General features: G+C 44.1%; 1 protein-coding gene across 3 annotated transcripts in view; it reads left to right on the top strand.

The window, feature by feature from the left end:
* The window catches only part of znf512b (zinc finger protein 512B), a 57,054-nt gene that overhangs the window by 4,807 nt on the left and 34,608 nt on the right, over positions 1-17,639 (top strand). For all 3 annotated transcript variants that reach the window (XM_033041407.1, XM_033041408.1, XM_033041409.1), the window contains exons 2-3: positions 1,690-1,815; positions 16,186-16,259. In XM_033041407.1, the coding sequence (XP_032897298.1) occupies positions 1,692-1,815; positions 16,186-16,259 (198 nt within the window). In that variant the 5' untranslated portion in view covers positions 1,690-1,691. The remainder of the gene's footprint in view (positions 1-1,689; positions 1,816-16,185; positions 16,260-17,639) is intronic.

The following is a 17,639-nucleotide window of genomic DNA, read 5'->3' as shown; positions in this document are numbered from 1 at the left end:
ACCCCAAATGTGGCCTAACCTAAGTCTTATAAAGCTGCTTCATGCAATAAGCAAGTTATTGCTGTTTCTCAATTATGGCCATGAGACCTCTAACGTTTCACAGGAACATTGGGCCAAGGAAGTTGATGTCTAATTCAGAAGATGGTCCCTTCAAAATTGTAGCACTTCATTTTATTGGATTGAAATTTTACTCTGCATTATGTACTCCTCTGTGTTTTAAACCTGCAATAACTGTCTCGGGACAAAATTGTGTTATCACAGCAACTAATCTGGCAAATCCAATTATTGGAAGTAAAGAGACAATTGAAGAGTTGATACAATACTTAATGATAAACGAGAAGAGCTCAGAAAGTATCGTATTATGTGATATTTCGACATAGGATATTTGGGCCCCAGTGGCGCAGCAGTCGAGTTGCTACCTTACAGCGCTAGAGACCCGGGTTTGATCCTGACTACGGGGGCTGTCTGTATGGAGTTTGCACGTTCTCCACATGAACTGTGTAGGTTTTCTCCAGATGCTCCAGTTTGCTCCCACGCTCCAAAGAAGTACAGGTTTGTAGGCTAATTGGCTTGGTAAAATTGTAAATTGTCCCTAGCATGTAGGATAGCATTAGTCAAGAGTGTTTTATTGTCATATGTCCCAGATAGAACAACAAAATTCTAACTTGCAACGTTGTACACTTGATGTGTACGAGGATCGTTGGTCGGTGCAGACTTGGTGGGCCGAAGGGCCTGTTTCCACGCTGTAATTCCAAACTAAACACATTTTTTTTTGGACATGCTCTGATGTATATATATATTTTCTATTACTGTAGAAGATGAACATGAAATTATATGTTTCATTGCCTATATTAATGATATCTGAGTTCTTGTAGAAGCTCATTGAGTGATTCTGCGATCCCACCACAACCAGAGAGCAGTCCTGAACCACTATCTAACTCTCTGGTGAGCCTAGGATTGTCCATGATTGGACTTTGCTGGCTTTACCTTGCACTAAACGTTATTCCCTTATCATGTATCTAAACACTGTAAATGACTCGATTGTAATCATGTACTGTCTTTCTGCTGACCGATTAGCACGCAACAAAAGCTTTTCACTGTACCTCGGTACACGTGACAATAAACTAAATTCTTGCCATAGAGAGAGTACAGAGAAGGTTCACCAGACTGATTCCTGGAATGTCAGGACTTTCATATGAAGAAAGACTGGATAGACTCGGCTTGTACTCGCTAGAATTTAGAAGACTGAGGGGGGATCTTATAGAAACTTACAAAATTCTCAAGGGGTTGGGCAGGCTAGATACAGGAAGATTGTTCCCGATGTTGGGGAAGTCCAGAACAATGGGTCACAGTTTAAGGATAAGGGGGAAATCTTTTAGGACCGAGATGAGAAAAGCATTTTTCACACAGAGTGGTGAATCTGTGGAATTCTCTGCCACAGAAGGTAGTTGAGGCCACAGTTCATTGGCTATATTTAAGAGGGAGTTAGATGTGGCCCTTGTGGCTAAAGGGAACAGGGGGGTATGGAGAGAAGGCAGGTACAGGATACTGAGTTGGATGATCAGCCATGATCACATTGAATGGCGGTGCAGGCTCGAAGGGCCGAATGGCCTACTCCTGCACCTATTTCTATGTTTCTAAACTGAATTGAACTGAGTGAGAGTTTGATATATTTTGCCCGTCTTGCAGAAATGGCAGCTCCTGGCCAGGTGGGGAAAGTCCGTGGAAGTAAAGGACGGAATGACAGAGCGCTTGGTGATCATGGTAAAACTGCGGCAACCAGAATGAAAACATCTGCTCACACCGCCACATATGGTACGATTGTATCTGGTTTTTTTTAACTTTATTAGTAACCATTCTCCGGATCTCCAATTGTCACTGCACCCACCCATCCCTCACCTCTAGTGGTCCATTTAGTGAGTAGGAAGGAACTGCAGTTGCTGGTTTCTATTGAAGATACACACAAAATGCTGGAGTAACTCAGCGGGTCAGCCAGCATCTCTGGAGAAAAGGAGTAGGTGATGTTTCGGGTCAGAACCCGAAGAAGGTCCCGTTAGGTCTGAAGAAGGATTCCAACCCGAAACGTACCGTGCGAACAAGGGTCCCGACCCAAGACGTTACCTCTTCATTTTCCCCAGAGATGCTGCCTGACCCACTGAGTTTAGTTTAGTTTAGTTTTGAGATACTGCGCGGAAACAGGCCCTTCGGCCCACCTGGTCCACGCCCACCAGCAATCCCTGCACGTTAACACCATCCTACACCCACTACGGACAATTTTTTTTAACATTTACCAAGGCAATTTACTTACAAACCTGTACGTCTTTGGACTGTGGGAGGAAACCGAAGATCTCGGCGAAAACCCACGCAGGTCACAGGGGGGAATGTACAAACTCCATGCAGACACAACCCGTAGTCGGGATCGAACCCGGGTCTTTACTGCGTTCTCTGTAAGGCTGCGCCAACTGCGGCCAGTTACTCCAGCACTTTGTGTTTATCCCTAATATTTATTGATATACTAGACCAAGTGCAGACCCATTGGGTCTACTCCTCTAACAGTGTGGTCCCCCAACGCAATATTCCGCCACTCACCCATTCCCCCAATGCAACTGAAGCCGTTCCCGAACGTAGGATTCCAGCGCTCCCTTGCCTCCCTCAGCAGTGGACTTTAAAAAAAAATTCCAATTGCACCTCCCCTGCCCGCTGCAGCAGTTCCAATTGCAATACCAATTGGCCCTCCCCCTCCTGTTGAAATATCCCATTGAGGTGAAAAGTTCAGAGTGTTCCTGTCTTGCAACTATGTATCGATGTGTGTTGGAAGCTGGGAGGAAGGATTTCAACAGTAAAAATCTTGTTAAGGTTGACATTTTTAAAGCTTTAATCGCGAATAAGTTCGGAAATATAGGTGGAAATGCAATGGGAAGATGTTTATCACCACCATGGGAAAAATGTGAGTAGGATGTTTGAAAATGGGAAGGCTGTGGCCTAGCGTTTGGAAGAAGATAGGAATTAACCAGATTGACACCGGGACACATGCCGAGACATATCGTGGGCACAAACAAGACAAAGACTTTTAGTTATGCATAGATAGATAATAATCTAAATATATTAAATGGTATAGAATTATATTTCTATTATTTATGCTAATACTTATTGACATGAACAAACACAGCATGAACAGATTCAGCGCTAGTACTACAGCAATGGTGTATGATGTTTATGTTGATGGTTTGGCAGATGGACGGTCACTCACTCCTGAGGTTACTCGTGAAACATGTTTTATGCCTTCATATAACTAGGTTTTGCTGAATTTTTTGCATATCTTTAATTCTTTTGTTCTATATCTCTCTACATCATCGCCTACATCTCCCGTTTCCCTTTCCCGTGACTTTCAGTCAGAAGAAGGGTCTCGACCCGTAACATCGCCCGTTCCTTCTCTCCAGAGATGCTGCCTGTCCCGCAGAGTTACTCCAGCATTTTGTGTCTGTCTTTGATATTTTTTTTATCCTGTTCATTGATATCCTTGTTCATGTTCAGTTTGTTCCCAAGCATCATCAATAATGAACCAGAGGCAAAAAGCTGAAGTAAATCAGTGGGTCAGGCAGCATCCCTGGAGAACATGGATAGGTGTCTTTTTCCTTTGGGACACGTCTGCAAGATCTGAAGAAGGATCCGGACCCGAAACATCACCTGCCCATGTTCTCCCGAGAAGCTGCCTGAACCGCTGAGCTACTCCAGCACTTTGTGTCTTTTTTTGTAAACCAGTATCTGCAGTTCCTTGTTACCCATGGTGAACCCGACAGTGTCCACTACTTTTTCTAATCTCTTTCATTCCTGGATGAACAATGTTCCTCAGTAGGTAGGCCAAAAATGCTGGAGAAACTCAGCGAGTGAGGCAGCATCTATGGAGAGAAGGAATAGGCGACGAAACGTCGCCTATTCCTTCTCTCCATAGATGCTGCCTCACCCGCTGAGTTTCTCCAGCATTTTTTGTCTACCTTCGATTTTTCCAGCATCTGCAGTTCTTTCTTATACAAAATGTCCCTCAGTAGTTCCTCAACAAACTGGTTCGGTGGCTCAGCAGTAGAGTTACTGCCTTACAGCGCCAGAGACCCGGGTTCAATCCCGACTATGGGTGCTGTCTTTACAGAGTTTGTACGTTCTCCCCGTGACCTGTATGGGTTTTTGACGGTGCTCCGATTTCCTCTCACCCTCCAAAGACATACAGGTTTGTAGGTTAATTGGCTTCTGTAAATTGAAAAATGTCCTTAGTGTGTAGGATAGTACGAGTGTAAAGGGTGATCGATGGTCGACAAAGACTCAGTGGGCCGAAGGGCCTGCTTCTACGCTGTATCTCTGAACTAAACTAAAACCAGTATGAGCTGTTACAGGTCGGGCTTCCCCACCACATGAGATAGAGGCAAACATTTCATACAGGTATCTGCTTTACAGTGTCCAGCTTCAGACTTAGACAATAGACAATAGGTGCAGGAGTAGGCCATTCAGCCCTTCGAGCCAGCACTGCCATTCAATGTGATCATGGCTGATCATCCCCAATCAGTACCCCGTTCCTGCCTTCTCCCCATATCCCCTGACTCCGCTATCTTTAAGAGCCCTATCCAGCTCTCTCTTGAAAGTATCCTGAGAACCGGCCTGCACCGCCCTCTGAGGCAGAGAATTCCACAGACTCACAACTCTCTGCGAGAAAAAGTGTTTCCTCATCTCCGTTCTAAATGGCTTACCCCTTATTCTTAAATTGTGGCCCCTGGTTCTGGACTCCCCGAACATCGGGAACATGTTTCCTGCCTCTAGCGTGTCCAAGCCCTTAATAATCTTATATGTTTCAATAACTTGTTCAATGACTTGATAGGTATTCCTCATGTGAATATATTGCAAGCAGCTTTTTCGGTGACTTATGGAAAGTACCCCTTGTTGCTGTCATCTTGATTATCTTCAATTAAGGTTGCATGGATACAGTATTGTGAATAACGTGTATGTCAATAGATTATTAGAAATCATGACAGTTCATCTAAATCAAAAGCTTCGATGACAATTACGCCAACCAACTTGTTTAGCAGTTGATGGTGCATTTAATGAGCTAATAACGTCCTAAACATTGCTCACTGCATAGACTTTACCAACAGTCTTTGTGTTTGTAAGTTTGTGCATCATAATGCATTTCATGAGAATTGTATGAAGTGAAATATGAAGTCAGTTCATTGGGCTGGATAGAGTGAATGTGGAGAGGATGTTTCCACTAGTTGGAGAGTCTAGAACCAGAGGCCATAACCTCAGCATTAAAAAAAAATTCCCTTCAGAAAGGAGATGAGTAGAAATTTCTTTAGTCAGAGGATAGTGAATCTGTGGAATTCATTGCCACAGAAGGCTGTGGAGGCCAAGTCCATGGATATTTTTATGGCGTAGATTGATAGATTCTTGCTTAGTACGGGTGTTGGGGGTTATGAGGTGAAGACAGGAGAATGGGATTGAGAGGGAAAGATAGATCAGCCATGATTGAATGGCAGAGTAGACTGGTGTTTCTGTGCTTGTATCAGTAAAGTCTAATGACAAAGCCCGGCAAGTGATAGACACAAAATGCTGGAGTAACTCAGCGGGGCAGGCAGCATCTCTGGAGAGAAGGAATGGGTGGCGTTTTGGGTTGAGACCCAATCAGGCTAGAATCAGGGAAAAGGGAAACAAGTGATATAGACAGTGATGTAGAGATATATAGAACAAATGAATGAAAGCTATTCAAAAAAGTAGTGACGATATAGGAAGCAGGCCTCTGTTAGCTGTTTTTGCTAGGTGAGAACGAGAAGCTGGTGCGACTTGGGTGGGGGAGGGATGGAGAGTGAGGGAAGGCAGGGGTTATTTGAAGTTAGACGTCCCTGGCCAGGACCTGCCCCGAAAGCAGTGGACAACCCTCAACCGCTTGAGGACAGGCATCGGACGCTATGGAGTAGCGATGAAGAGGTGGGGCCTCGTGCGAATGTGGGGACCCAACACAGACAGTGGAGCACATAGTCACCAGTTGCCCCAAACACGGGTTGGGCACCGAATGGTGAACTAAGTCTGATTGACCTGGACGATGACACGTTGGCCTAGCTCGCCTCAACGGAGCTGCAGGTCTAAAAGACATACGACAGAAGAAGAAGAAGAGAAATCAATATTCATACCACTGGGTTGTAAGCTGCCCAAGCAAAATATGAGATGATGCTCTTCCAATTTGAAGTTTAGCCTCGCTCTGACAATGGAGGAGGTCTAGGACAGAAAGGTCAGTGTGGCAATGGGAAGGGGAATTAAAGTGTTTGGCAACTGGGAGATCAGTTAGGTCCAGGCGGACTGAGCGAAGGTGTTCAGCGAAACGAACGTTTGGTCTCGCTAATGTATAAGAGTCCACATCTTGAACAACGGATACAGTAGATGAGATTGGAGGAGGTGTGCAGGCGAACCTCTGCCTAACCTGAAAGGACTGTTGGAGTCCCTGGACAGAGTCGAGGGAGGAGGTATAGGGAGAGGTGTTGCAACAGGTGAGGAGGATTTCTGATCGCCACATGGCACGACAATGGCCAATAATAAAAAGACAAAAAGTGTGAGAAAAGGATAGAGGAAGTACGAATTGTGAAGCCGGAGGAAGGATTACCAAGTAACATCATGACTGTTTTGTCAGGGCCTTTATGTAATGTACCGTTGTCTTTTGAAGGGATGTTAGAGACTTGATGGATCAAGATAACTGTGGAATAGTTTGGAAGCTACATGTACATGAAAAAAATCATCTGGTTACAAACAAACGTATTGCTTTGGAGAAATATATATATACTACCGCAGTACATTTAAGGGGCCGTCCCACTGTGGTGACCTAATTGGCGCGTTTAGAAGAGTTTAGGAGAGTTTGAAAAAATGTCATGTTGAAGACCTCCTTCAACTATGCAGAAGATCTCCTTCGAACTCCTTCAACTATGGTGAAGACTAGCTTCGACTAGCTTCGGGAAAATTAGACACCGAATAGTGGAGAGTGAAGACGACCTCCTTCGATCTCCTTCGACCTCCCGTCGACTATGTTGAAGACTATCTACGACTACCTTCGATTACCTTCAATTATCTTCGAATAACATGCCGACCTACTACGACCTACTACGACTAAACCTACGAGTAAAAAAAGTATTGATTTTTTCCATAGAGACCTATTTTTACTCGCGGGCATTTTTCAGCATGTTGAAAACTACGCCGCGACTTACCTGAGGCCTCGAGTACGCGGGGACTACTCTCGAGCATGAAGGAGAGTTACAAAGACCTCCTAGGACCTCGTGTCGACCATGCTGCGAGTATGAGTCGGGGGGAAACTCGCCAGAACTCGCGGATTAGTTCGCCCAAGTGGGACAGGCCCCTTTATTCATGCTCGATGAATGATTCATTGATTTTACATAGTTGTAAAGATACAGCATGGAAACAGGCCTCTCTGCCCACCGAGACCGCACCGACTAGTGATCCCCGCAGATTAACACTATCCTACACACTGGTGGCTAGTTACATTTATGCCAAGCCAATTAACCAATGCACAAACCTGTACATCTTTGTAGTGTGGGAGGAAACCGACGATCTCGGAGAAAACCCACGCAGGTCACGGGGAGAACGTACAAACTCCGTACAGACAAACACCGGCAGTCGGGATCGAACCTGGGTCTCTGGCGCTGTGGGACAGCAACTCTACCGCTGCGCCACCGTCTGTTTTCCAGTTGAGGGTATAAATTAATTTATATTAATCGGGACAAGCACACTACTTTGTAAATGCTTATGCAGGCCAATGAGAAGGATATTGGTTGCTGTGCTCAGCTGCATTGCGATGTTACTGACAATAGTTCAACTAATCCAGTTCACTTCATCTCTTGTTCAGAGACGCAGCATCTCAGGACATCTCAGACAGCGAATGACTTAATCACTGAAAAACGAAGCAGCTAAACTCAATATTTTCCTCAAGAGTGATTTATTCTCTGATTTCATTTGGACCTCAAAGTAACTGATGGAAATTAAGTATTAGAAGGAGTAGTAATAATATTACTTACAGTAGTAGGGTGGCAGGGTGGCGCAGCAGTAGAGTTGCTGCCTCACAGCGCCAGAGACCTGAGTTCGATCCTGACTACAGGTGCTGTCTGTACGGAGTTTGTACGTTCTCCCTGCCCTGTGACCTGCGTGGGTTTCTTTTCCGAGATCTTCGGTTTCCTCCCACACTCCAAAGATGTACCGGTTTGTGGGTCAATTGGTGGTAAATTGTCCCTGCTGTGAGTGGGTTAATAGTGTTCATGTGGGGATCGCTGGTCGGTGTGAACTCGGTGGGCTGAGTATCTCTAAATTAAATTAAATTTGTAAATTACATTTACATTCGCTTGTTGGATTCAGGGCTGGTGCCAGAGGAATAGGGTGTCGCAAATCTTAAAAAGGACCAAGTGCTGGAGTGATAGCCCTGTCCCACGGTACGAGTTCATTCCAAGAGCTCTCCCGAGTTTAATAAAAAATCAAACACGTGGTAAGCACGGAGAATGAACGTAGCGGGTGCGTCGGAGCTCGGGGACGTCTCTTAGCGCTAACGGCAGGTACTCGGGAAGACTCGCTAATGGCAGGTAAGCACGGGAAGAGTCGTGACAATTTTTCAACGTGAAGAAAAATGTCCACGAGAGCCCCGAGTACCGACGAGTGGCCATTACCGTAAATCTCCGAGTTCATATCAGGGCAAACTCGGGAGAACTCTTGGAATGAACTCGTACCGTGGGACAGAGGTTTAACTCAGCGGGTCAGGCAGCATCTCTGGAGAACATGGATAGGTGACGTCGGCACCCTTCTTCAGACTGATTGTGATCTGTATAGTTCCATGACTTTCATGTTCCCTGACATTAAGGCATGCGGACTAGATACATGTACGCGATCCAGTTTCCAGGACAATATTGCTGTGGACCTTGCAAAAAAACTTCACCCATCATTTGTCTCCAGAGATGCTGCCTGACCTGCAGAGTTACTCCAGCACTTTGTGTCTATCTTTGGTGAATCTGTGGAATCCATCACAGCAGAAGGCTGTGGAGGCCAAGTCAATGGATATTTTTAAGGCATAGATAGATCGATTCTTGACTAGTACGGGTGTCAGGGGTTACGGGGAGAAGGCAGGAGAATGGGGTTAGGAGGAAGAGATAGATCAGACATGATTGAATGGCGGAGTAGACTAGATGGACCGAATGGCCTAATTCTGGTCCTATCACATGAACTTGTGAAACCAGCATGTGCAGTTCCTTGTTTCTACTCCAAAGCAAGGTATTACCCAGGTTAACACAAGCAATGGAATGGGAGATTGCATATGTTGCATTTGAGTTTTGACCCTCGTGGTTCAGATGTCAATATTCCCTCATCGCACGATACAAAAAGCATCTATCACATTTGTATTTGTTGAACTCCAATTAATTATTCATATGACAACATCAAAGCATTCCCGGAGAGGTAGAACAGTGTAAATAATACATGAAGAAATGGATAGATATCTCTTCAAGGACATACTCCAACTTGTTGCCATCAATGAGTTAGTCATACTAGCTGTTAACTTGGATATCAACAATGGAAGTAAACCTTTACAGATCTGTCAGTCACACACCTGCTGATGTAGACCTCGAGTGATACAGCGTGGAAACAGGCCCTTCGGCCCAACTTGCACACACCGGCCAACATGCCCCAGCAATACTGCCCGCTTTTGGTCCATATCCCTCGAAACCTGTCCGGTCCATGTACCTGTCTAACTGTTTCTTAATACAATCAGTAAAATTAATCAGGAGGACAGTGAAACTAGTCGGAGAACTAGGGAGGGGGAAGGATGGAGAGAGAGAGGGAAACCAAGGGTTACTTGAAGTTAGAGAAATCAATATTCATACCCCTGGTGTTGTTACTGGTGAGAGGTATGTGCCTTTGGGGTCACGATTGCATTGCTCCCATGGTAGACCACAGATGGTGAAGGCCTTTGGAAGAAAATTCAAGAACGGTTGAAACAAGAAAAAACAAAGATAAAATAATACAAATTAATAATTTTAGTTTTGGAAAGATTCCACACCAACCGAGTTTGTACCTTCTCCCCGTGAGGAGTTTGCACGTTCTCCCCGTGACTTGCTCGGTGGGTTTTCTCCAAGAACTTCCCACACTCCAAAGGCGTACTGGTTTTTAGGTTAATTGGCTTGGTATAAATGTAAAAATTGTCCCTCGTGTGTGTGTGTGTGTGTGTGTGTGTGTGTGTGGGATGGTGCTAATGTGCGGGGATCGCTGGTTGGTGTGGACTCGTTGGGCTAAAGGGCCCGTTTGCGCGCTGTATCTCTAAATTAAACCACATGGACCATTAAGTATTGGTTTGTTTGGAATGTAGCACTTTATATCTGTTAAACAGTTGATTTTATTTAAACTGGATTGCAGTAATTTCCAATTAATACAACTATTGACACGTTGTATTTCATTCCGCCTTGTTTCAACACTGCCAGATTTCTCCCTGTGGCCACTGTGAGGTCAGCTTTATTATAAAGCTGAATGATTTTGCCTTGCGATGTTTTTTTAATTAGTGGTTTTTCAGTGAGGCGTCTGTCTGACCTACGAGTTGTGTTCGGAAGCCTGGCTTATCCGGAGAAAAAAAATCATCCAATTGCAGAAACCAGATATATTTAGCTCCTTTTTTTCAAACAAAGGCAGGCTTCTTTTATGGATTTTCATACATGTATGTGCAGTTGAGGAGAATACAAATGATGTTCACGCTTCTCTTTATTAATAAAAGCCACCCTGTCTGTGATGGTTGGTGAGGAGGGGAAGGGCAGGTTGGTAATAACCTTTCAAACAAAACGTGTCATTAAAATGTCCAACGATAATTTCATTTTTGTAGATATTTTAATTTACTGTTTTCATTTAAATCTTGTCCGTTTTCGAGCAGTTATTAATGCCGACCCAGTGTAATAATTGTGGAAATCTCAATAGGTAATACGCCGAGTCCTCATTTGACCATACACTTAACTACCTTGTGTCGTAGATCAAAATCTCATTATTTTATCCATCATGCAGACGATATTTTAAGTATAGAATAATCTAGTGTTTAACTTCAATCTTGAAATATGCAACCCCAGATCCGACCGTTTCACATTAACTACAGATTATTGAATGCATTTGGAAGCAAGTGTGACAAATCTCTGGTTTTGGCACAGAGGTAGAGTTGCGGCCTCACGGCACCAGGGACCCAGGTTCGATCCTCACCATACAATACAATACAATTTATTTGTCATTTGGACTCCTTGAGGTCCAAACGAAATGACGTTTCTGCAGCCATACATTACAAAAACAAAAAGACCCGAGACACAACACAATTTACACAAACATCCATCACATCGCTGTGATGGAAGGCAAAAAAACTTATCTCTCCACTGCACTCCCCCCCCCCCCCCGATGTCAGAGTCAAAGTCAAAGCCCCCGGCTGGCGATGGCGATTGTCCCGCGGCCATTAAAGCCACGCCGGATGATGCAAGGTCGCACACCGGGTCTTGTTGTTAGAGCCCCCGGCGTGTGCTCGCAAAGTCCCGCGGCCATTCCAAGCCGCGCGGGGCGGTGCTGTAAGGCCCCGCTCCAGGTGCTCTTCAACCCCGCAACTCGGGCGGGAGAAGTCGCCGTTGCGGAAGCCCCGAAAAGCGGTCTCCCAGCAGGGACCCCCGGGCTCCCGGCGCCGCCGTCCGCCAGACCCGCAGTTGCAGCCTCCGAATCTCCGGGGGTCGGGTGGCAGCAGCGCTCCACCACCGCTCCACCTGCTCCGGACTCGGCCAGCCCCGTGACGGTGAGGTGAGTAGTCAGCAGCTCCACAACTGGAACCCCAGGTCGTTCCTGTTGGAGGCCGCTCCACGCTGCAGCCCCAACGACAACGGAGACCCGACAAAGAAAAAGTCGGGTCTCCCGTGCAGGGAAAGATTTTAAATTTACCCCCTCCCCCCCACCCCCCCCCCCCCCCCCCACACACACATACCCCAACAAAAAAAAAATAACAAAAACTACATAAAAACGAGACAAAAAATAAAAAAACACAGACGGACTGCAGAGGCCGCTGCTGACAAGAGTCGCGCCGCCCACCATAGGTTGATGTCTGTACGGAGTTTGTACGTTCTCCCGTGACCGCGTGGGTTTACTCCGGGTGCTCCGGTTTCCTTCCACATTCCAAAGGCATGTGGGCTTGTGAGTTAATCGGCTTTGATGAATTGTCCCCAGAGTGTAGGATAATACTGCTGTACGGCTCGGTTGGCCAAAGAGCCTGTTTCTACGCTGTATCTCTAAACTAAATTAAACTAAGCTGCTCCCTTTATTGTGACGAGTTTAAATTCTAGACCTTGTGGGTTTTCCATCTCTGGGTGAACTAAGGGACGTCATTCCCCACCATCCATTGATAGCCGTAAGGGGTGGACAGTCTATGTTGGGATTGGTAATGGCATCCACAGCCCCCAAAAAATGTAGAAATCGCAGTCATGCAAGTCTGACACTGGTCTGATGACATGTCTCGACCCGAAACGTCACCCTATCCTTCCCTCCAGAGATGCTGCCTGTCCCGCTGAGTTATGCCCCTGTCCCACTTAGGAAACCTGAACGGAAACCTCTGGAGACTTTGCGCCCCATCCAAGGTTTCCGGGCGGTTCCCGGAGGTTGCAGGTGCTTGCCGGAGGTTGCAGGTAGTGGAAGCAGGTAGGGAGACTGACAAAAACCTCCGGGAACCGCACGGAAACCCTGGGTGGGGCGCAAAGTCACCAGAGGTTTCCGTTCAGGTTTCTCAAGTGGGACAGGGGCATTACTCCAACTTTTTGTGTCTATCTTTTTTTAATTTTTTTAAAATATTTTTATTTATTAGAAGTACAGTAAATTACAATAGTACAATCCAGATATATCTTATTACATTTATTGTGCCCCTTAATTTTTTAAGCTTTAAGGAAAGATATAGATAAAGAAAGTAGAGAAAGTGAGAGAAATAAAGTTGTTTTTGTGTAAAAGGGTCATCAACACCGCACAAAAAATCACTGGCTGCCCACTGCCCTCCCTGAAGGACATCTTCAGCTCTCGCTGCCTTGGCAGGGCAGCCAACATCCTGAAGGACCCTTCCCACCCTGGACACAACCTGTTCCACCTGCTGCCCTCTGGCAGACGGTACAGGTCTTTCAAAACTCGCACAAACAGACTCAGAGACAGCTTCTACCCCATAGCCATACGTGAACTTAACAATGCAAAATAAGAAATAACACTCACATTCAACTGAATGGTTCTTACTCACAAGCACCTTAAAAACATCCTGAATGTACTAAACCATTTGCACTACTATATAACTGTATATAACTGTACAACACCGAATACCTCAGCTGCTATTGTTATTTATCTGTAATTTTTTTATATGTATATATTTTTGAATCGCACCATTGGATTGACTTTTAAATTTCGTTGTACCATGTGCAATGACAATAAAGAGATTCATTCATTCATTCATTCATTCATTCATTCATTCATTCATTCATTCATTCATAAAAGAGTGATCGATGAGAAAAAAAAACAGAGACCCATTGGTTAGAGAAAAAAATTAAGAAATAGACCCTAGAAAAGAAAGGAGGAAAAAGGAAAAAAAAACAAAACCCAAGGCTCTATTATTAAAACCGCGCAAAAGGGATATACCAACTTCATATTTTTCCTCCCCTTTACCAGATCCTGACACCATTTCTTTTTAGAAGTACTGATTCTTGTAGTAAGTCGATAAATGCAGACCACGTCTTTTGGAAGTGGTCTGATTTGCCTGCAAGGAGGAGTCTCATATCTTCCAGGTGTAATGTTTCAAACATATTTGAAATCCACATATTTAGTGTTGGTATATGAGCGTTCTTCCAGAATTTAAGTATACGCTTTTTTCCCCATTATTAGCCCATAATTAAATAGATTCTTTTGAAACACATTTAGTTCAGGGCTACCTTCCATTGTTCCAAAGATAATCCATTCAGGTTTTGGTATCAGTTTTATTTTGAATAATTTTGTGAAGATTTCAAAAATTTCAGTACAAAATTTTTGAATTTTTATACAAAAAACAAATGAGTGCGCTATGGTAGCTTCATGTCATCTTCTTGAGATCGGCATTTATCACTAATAGGTGAAACGTTAGGAAAAAGTTTACTTATTTTGGTTTTTGAATAGTATAATCTATGTAAGATTTTGAATTGTATTAGAGTGTGTCTAATGTTGATCGAGCATTTATGCACATATTGTAAATGTTTATCCCACCTCTCTTTTGAAATTTTTATAGCTAGTTCTTGTTCCCAGTCTCTTCTAATACCGTCGGTTGAAGGTATTTCTATATTTAAAATAATGTTATACAAGCATGATATTAAGTTTGCTGATTCAGCCTTTGTCTTCATTGCTTCGTCCAGTAAATCTGGTGGCATTTTATGATAATCTTGTGTATATTTTTTCAGGTAGTCAGATATTTGAAGATATTTAAAGTAATGATTATTTCTCAGATTATATTTTATTTGTAATTGATGGAATGATAATAATTTTCCATTTTCGTACAAATCTCCGAGCGTTTTAATTCCTATTCTGTCCCATTGTGTAAATGATTTATCTATAATAGAGGGTTTAAACGTCGGATTATTAGCTATTGGAGATAACAGAGATAGATTTCTTAGTTTCAGGTTATGTTTTATTTGTTTCCAGGTTCTAATTGCACTATGTATAATTGGATTTTTATTGTATTTTGTGTTATTCAAGTTCATTGGTGAGAGGAGGATCGCTCCAATATTACAAGGGGAGCAGTCCTCTCTCTCCATTATAATCCAATCCACCTGCTGGGCAGAATTGTCCAGCAGGTGAATCATATTTTTGATATTTACTGCCCAGTAGTATTTACTGCCCAGTAGTAGTACATAAAGTTAGGAAGTGCTAGACCACCCAATTCTTTAGGTTTGCTCATTGTGTCTATCTTAAGTCTGAGACTAACCCCTGTTGTCAGCAATACCTTTTTTCAATATCTACTCTGTGATCGATCAGAACTGCTTAATTATAGCTGTGCATGAAATGAAATTAACAATAATTTAATTTAATCATATACTTAAATACTTGTTCCTCAAGAGAAACTCATTGCTCACAAGTAGTAACAAAATATTTAATGTTTTATATCATTCTCTCTTCTTACTTAGTTTAACCAAGTTTATCGCATTTAATTGTCAAACTTAATCAAAAATTATTATACAATTTTCTTTTTCTTTTGACTCGTTGATCTGTTATATTTTGAACTCAGAAATTCCAACAAACTTATAGCTAGTTGTGGCCTGATATGTTAATTGAAAATCTGGAGGACTTTATTTTAAGGGCCTGTCCCACTTTCACGACCTAATTCACAACCTTATTTACTCGTGAACATTTTTCATCATGTTGAAAAAACGCCCCGACCTACTTGATGCCACAAGTACCTACAACTAGCATCACAACCTACATACGACCCTCCTACGACCTCGTGATGACCATGCTACGAGTATCAGCCAAGGGCAAACTCGTCGTGAAAGTGGGACAGGCCCTTTAGAGATACGGTGTGGAAACAAGCCCATAGTCCCACTGAGTCTGCACCTACGAGCGATCACCCCATACACTAGCACTATCCTACACACTAGGGACAATTTACAAATCACAGAAGCCAATTAACCTACAAATCTGTACGTCTTTGGAGTGTGGGAGCACTCGGAGAAACCCTACGCAGGTCACAGGGAGAACGTGCAAACTCCGTACAGACAGCACCCATAGTCAGGATCGAACCCGGGTCTCTGGAGCTGCAAGGCAGCAACACTACCTCTGCGCCACTTTGCCTCTCTGATGCACTACAATTAGATTGAAGATAGACATAAAGTGCTGGAGTAACTCAGTGGGTCAGGCACCGTCTCGGTGAAAAAATGATGAGCGTATTTCAGGTCGGAACCTGTCTCCTGCAGAAAATAGTTTATTGACATATTTTCTTTGAGTCATATATCTTTTAAGATTCGAAAAAATCAAAACGTCATTGAGTTACTCGCTATAATGGTGCAGAATCACATGTAATTATTCCTTGAGGTGCAAATAAATGTTTGTTACGTAATATTTAAGCTTAATAAAATTATTATTGTCTGAACATTGTTTTCTATCATTTAGGACATAGTGCAAAAGTGCCAAACAGATGGAAGGGAAGGCACAAAGCTGAGGACAACGATCTTAAGGAACTCCCAGTAGGTAGTTTGAACCATTAATGTTTGTAAAACCTTAAAATTCACTTCGATAATATGCATTATTGTGATATCAATGTAAATATGAATACAGGTCATTGAAGCCATGTAGGATAGTGCATCATTTAAATGCACATTGTATAATTCATAACCTAACTGCAACATAATGATTAGGGTAGAACTTTCAATAAAAATATATTATGAGTGAATGTTTAACATGTTTGTGGAGCATTTCCATGTGTCCTGTTTTAATGGATACTAGACCAAGTGCAGACCCGTTGGGTCTGTTTCCCCAACGGCATTTGCGGGGGGGGGGGCTGAGGCATCACACTCACATTAACCACCCCCCAAACACACAGGTGGGGGGGGGGGGGGGGGTGAGAAGAGGGGAGGGAGGGAGAGGAGGAGGAGGAAATGGGACAGATTTGGGAGGGAAAGGAGAGCGGGGTAGGGGGTGAGAGAGGGGAATGGGGAGAGAGATGTGGGTGAGGGGGGGGGGGGGTGGGGGGGGGGGGGAGGAGGGAGGGAAGGGGAGAGGGGTGGGTGGAGAGAGGGGAAAGAGTGGGGAGGGAGAGTGGAGGGGGAAGGGGGGAGAGAAGCGAAGTGGAAGAGAGGGAGGAGAGAGGGATGGGGAGGGGAGAGAGATGTGGGGGGGAGGGATGGGGACGGAGAGGAGGAGGGAGGGGTAAGAGTGTGGAGGGAGGGGGAGAGAGGTGGGGGGAGAGTGGGGAAAGAGTGGGGAGGGATAGTCCAACCCCTTAAGAATTTTGTAAGTTTCTATAAAATACCCCCTCAATCTTCTAAAATCTTGCGAGTACAAACCGAGTCTGGGGCTGATTCTATGGGTGAGATGCCAGTTTTAAAAAAAATATTTGGTGGGGGGGGGGAGGATTTGATTTAAAATGTGTACATAAACACGACAAATGTAATCAGGAGTTTCTATAAGATCCCCCCCCAATCTTCTAAAATCTAGCGAGTACAAGCCGAGTCTATCCAGTCTTTCTTCATATGAAAGTCCTGACATCCCAGGAATCAGTCTGGTGAACCTTCTCTGTACTCCCTCTATGGCAACAATGTATTTGAGCATTGGGCATTGTGACATCACACGATGGAACGTTCACCATTGGCTCGGGCTCCTGCAAAGGCATATGTAAATGGGTCCATTCCGATTGGACATCTGTGCGCATCGGGCATTGTGACATCACACGATGGAACGTTCAGCAGGGGCTGGGGCTGCTTCTATGGGTGAGAAGCCAGTTTATTTTTGAAATATTGGGGGGGGGGGGGGGGGGAAGGATTTGATTAAAAACGTGTACTTAAACACGACGAAATGTAATGAGGAGCGGATACTTAGAAAGAAAAGTGAAATCTCTACCGAAATGG

This window comes from Amblyraja radiata, chromosome 23, assembly GCF_010909765.2.
Source record: "Amblyraja radiata isolate CabotCenter1 chromosome 23, sAmbRad1.1.pri, whole genome shotgun sequence".
NCBI classification, from domain to species: Eukaryota; Metazoa; Chordata; class Chondrichthyes; order Rajiformes; family Rajidae; genus Amblyraja; species Amblyraja radiata.
This window is presented reverse-complemented; position numbering and strand designations above follow the sequence as displayed.